Source organism: Aptenodytes forsteri, unplaced genomic scaffold, assembly GCF_000699145.1.
Source record: "Aptenodytes forsteri isolate BGI_AS27 unplaced genomic scaffold, ASM69914v1 Scaffold72, whole genome shotgun sequence".
Taxonomy (NCBI): domain Eukaryota; kingdom Metazoa; phylum Chordata; class Aves; order Sphenisciformes; family Spheniscidae; genus Aptenodytes; species Aptenodytes forsteri.
This window is the reverse complement of record NW_008796193.1, coordinates 795860-797737: the sequence shown is the minus strand read 5'-3', so window position 1 is coordinate 797737 and position 1878 is coordinate 795860. Positions and strand designations below refer to the sequence as shown.

The following is a 1878-nucleotide window of genomic DNA, read 5'->3' as shown; positions in this document are numbered from 1 at the left end:
CTGCGGGACCCCCCCCTGCGGCTCGGCTCCCGCGGAGCCTTGTGCCCCGGCGCTTGGCAGCTGCCTTCGCCGCCGGCATCGCTTCGGGGTGGGCTGGCGGGCCGCGGGCAGCAAGCTCTGCCTCCCGCCACGCCTGGGCGTCCCTCCGGAGCTGGCCCGGCACGGGGACGGGTCGGACTCCACCGCCTGGGCGAGCTGGGCTGACGCCGCCGGCATCGCAGGGCACTGGCTGCTGAGCCCGTTGAGCTCTCCCAGGCACCGCCTTCCTTTAAGGAGAATGATCTCGCGTTTGGGGAAGATGCTCGATTATTTTGCTTCACCAGAGAACGGGTGGAGCGTGGCCGGGGTAGCGCGGGTCACCTCCTCACCCAGCCCTGCTTCCCTGGGGTGGCCTGCTGTGAGAATGAGGGCTCCGTCCAGAAACAGTCTTTAGTCTTTCTTTTGTGGTGGGTGTTTTATTCTTTTTTTTTAACAACTATGAGAATTTTTTACAATTAAATGTCGATTTCAGCGTTGACTCTAAAGGAAGTCACTTGTTCAGCAGTGCTGGCTGAGACCATCAGAGGTACCTGGACCAGGTTGTGTCATCTGAAACCACACAGTCCTGCGTGTTTAACGCTTTACTGACCTGTCCTTCTGCTTAGAATTTTTTCCCCCAAAAAAAGCTGTAGATACACTTTTCCTGTGTCATCCCTCACGTCTTCTCTGCTTTTATAAACGTGCATAAAAATATGGCCAAAAGTGTAGGACAGCACAGCAGCTATGAATGCTGCGCTTGCATCAGGCCAAGTGAAGACAAATAAAAAAACCAGACTCTGATCATATGCTGTTTTTCTTGCCAGCTGGTTGGTTTTTAGTGGGTATTAATAGGTTTAGCTGCTGCCCTTTTGTTAAGAATAATTCAGAGCTTCCTTGTTATCAGGGCCATGACTGGAATAGCCTGTGTTTGCCCATCTGGAAAACAGTGAAGACAAAAGCTAGTATGACTGAAACAGCAGATGTCACAGGGCTGTAAGATGCTAAAATGTACTAAAAAATAACCCCAAGCCTCTCCTCAGTACAGGGGAAGGAAAAAAAAAAAAAAAAAGAAAACCGGAGGGATTTTAACAAGCCTGCTTGTTAATGTAAATACTTTGCTTTTTCTTCATCACTTTGGTCAAAACCGTTTCCGTTTTTAATATTTGTAAGCCGTAATGCTGCGCTCGGACTGAGGATGTGAGGGGATTTTGCTGGATCAGCAGGCCCGTCCTTGTGAGACTGGCGAAGGAGGAAGGGGGGAGGTAGAAGGAAACCGAGTACAACAGACAGCACAGATAACCCCCCAGGACTGAGGAAACCCCAAATTTCTTGCCTGAAATGCTGTGGCGGTGTTTTTGTGCTCTTTTCTTTTTTAAGAGTGCAGCTGAACCAGCAGGCAGGGGGGTGGCCTGGCAGAGCAGGCTGCTGGGTGCGGCTGGGAAGGGCGCTGGGGCCGATACCCGCCTGGGCTTCCACCAGCTCCCGGGGGTTCACCCCCTCCCATTTAGTTAACAGGTAACTTTAAAAAAAATTCTAGGCTTTCCTCTCTGAATCCTGTCCATGTGGGACTGTGGATAGGAATTTGGGGCTACTCACTGTCCCGCTTCCCGGTCAGTGACAGTGATGGCTGACGATTCGTTTCTGCCCCTTGGCAGTGCTGTGGGATGGATGTGTCCCTCAGCAGCTGGGAAGCAAGGCAATGATAGTCTCACCAGGAGAGAGAGTGAGATTTCTTCATCCAGGGTAGAGGGTTAATTATAATGATTGTTCTGATTGGACCTGTCTGTTACCAGTCCAGAGGCCCTGTCCTCCGCCTTACCCTTTTAGTGGGTAAGACTCCCTCTTGGTTAAACCTTTGGC

The 1878-nt window shown here is 51.7% G+C and overlaps 1 protein-coding gene across 1 annotated transcript in view; it reads right to left on the bottom strand.

Annotated features, from left to right (window-relative positions):
- YIPF6 (Yip1 domain family member 6) overlaps positions 1–216 on the bottom strand; it is a 7007-nt gene extending 6791 nt beyond the window's left edge. The window contains exon 1 of the mRNA XM_009288092.2: positions 10–216. Within this exon, the coding sequence (XP_009286367.1) occupies positions 10–216 (207 nt within the window). The remainder of the gene's footprint in view (positions 1–9) is intronic.
- Positions 217–1878: the final 1662 nt, after the last annotated feature.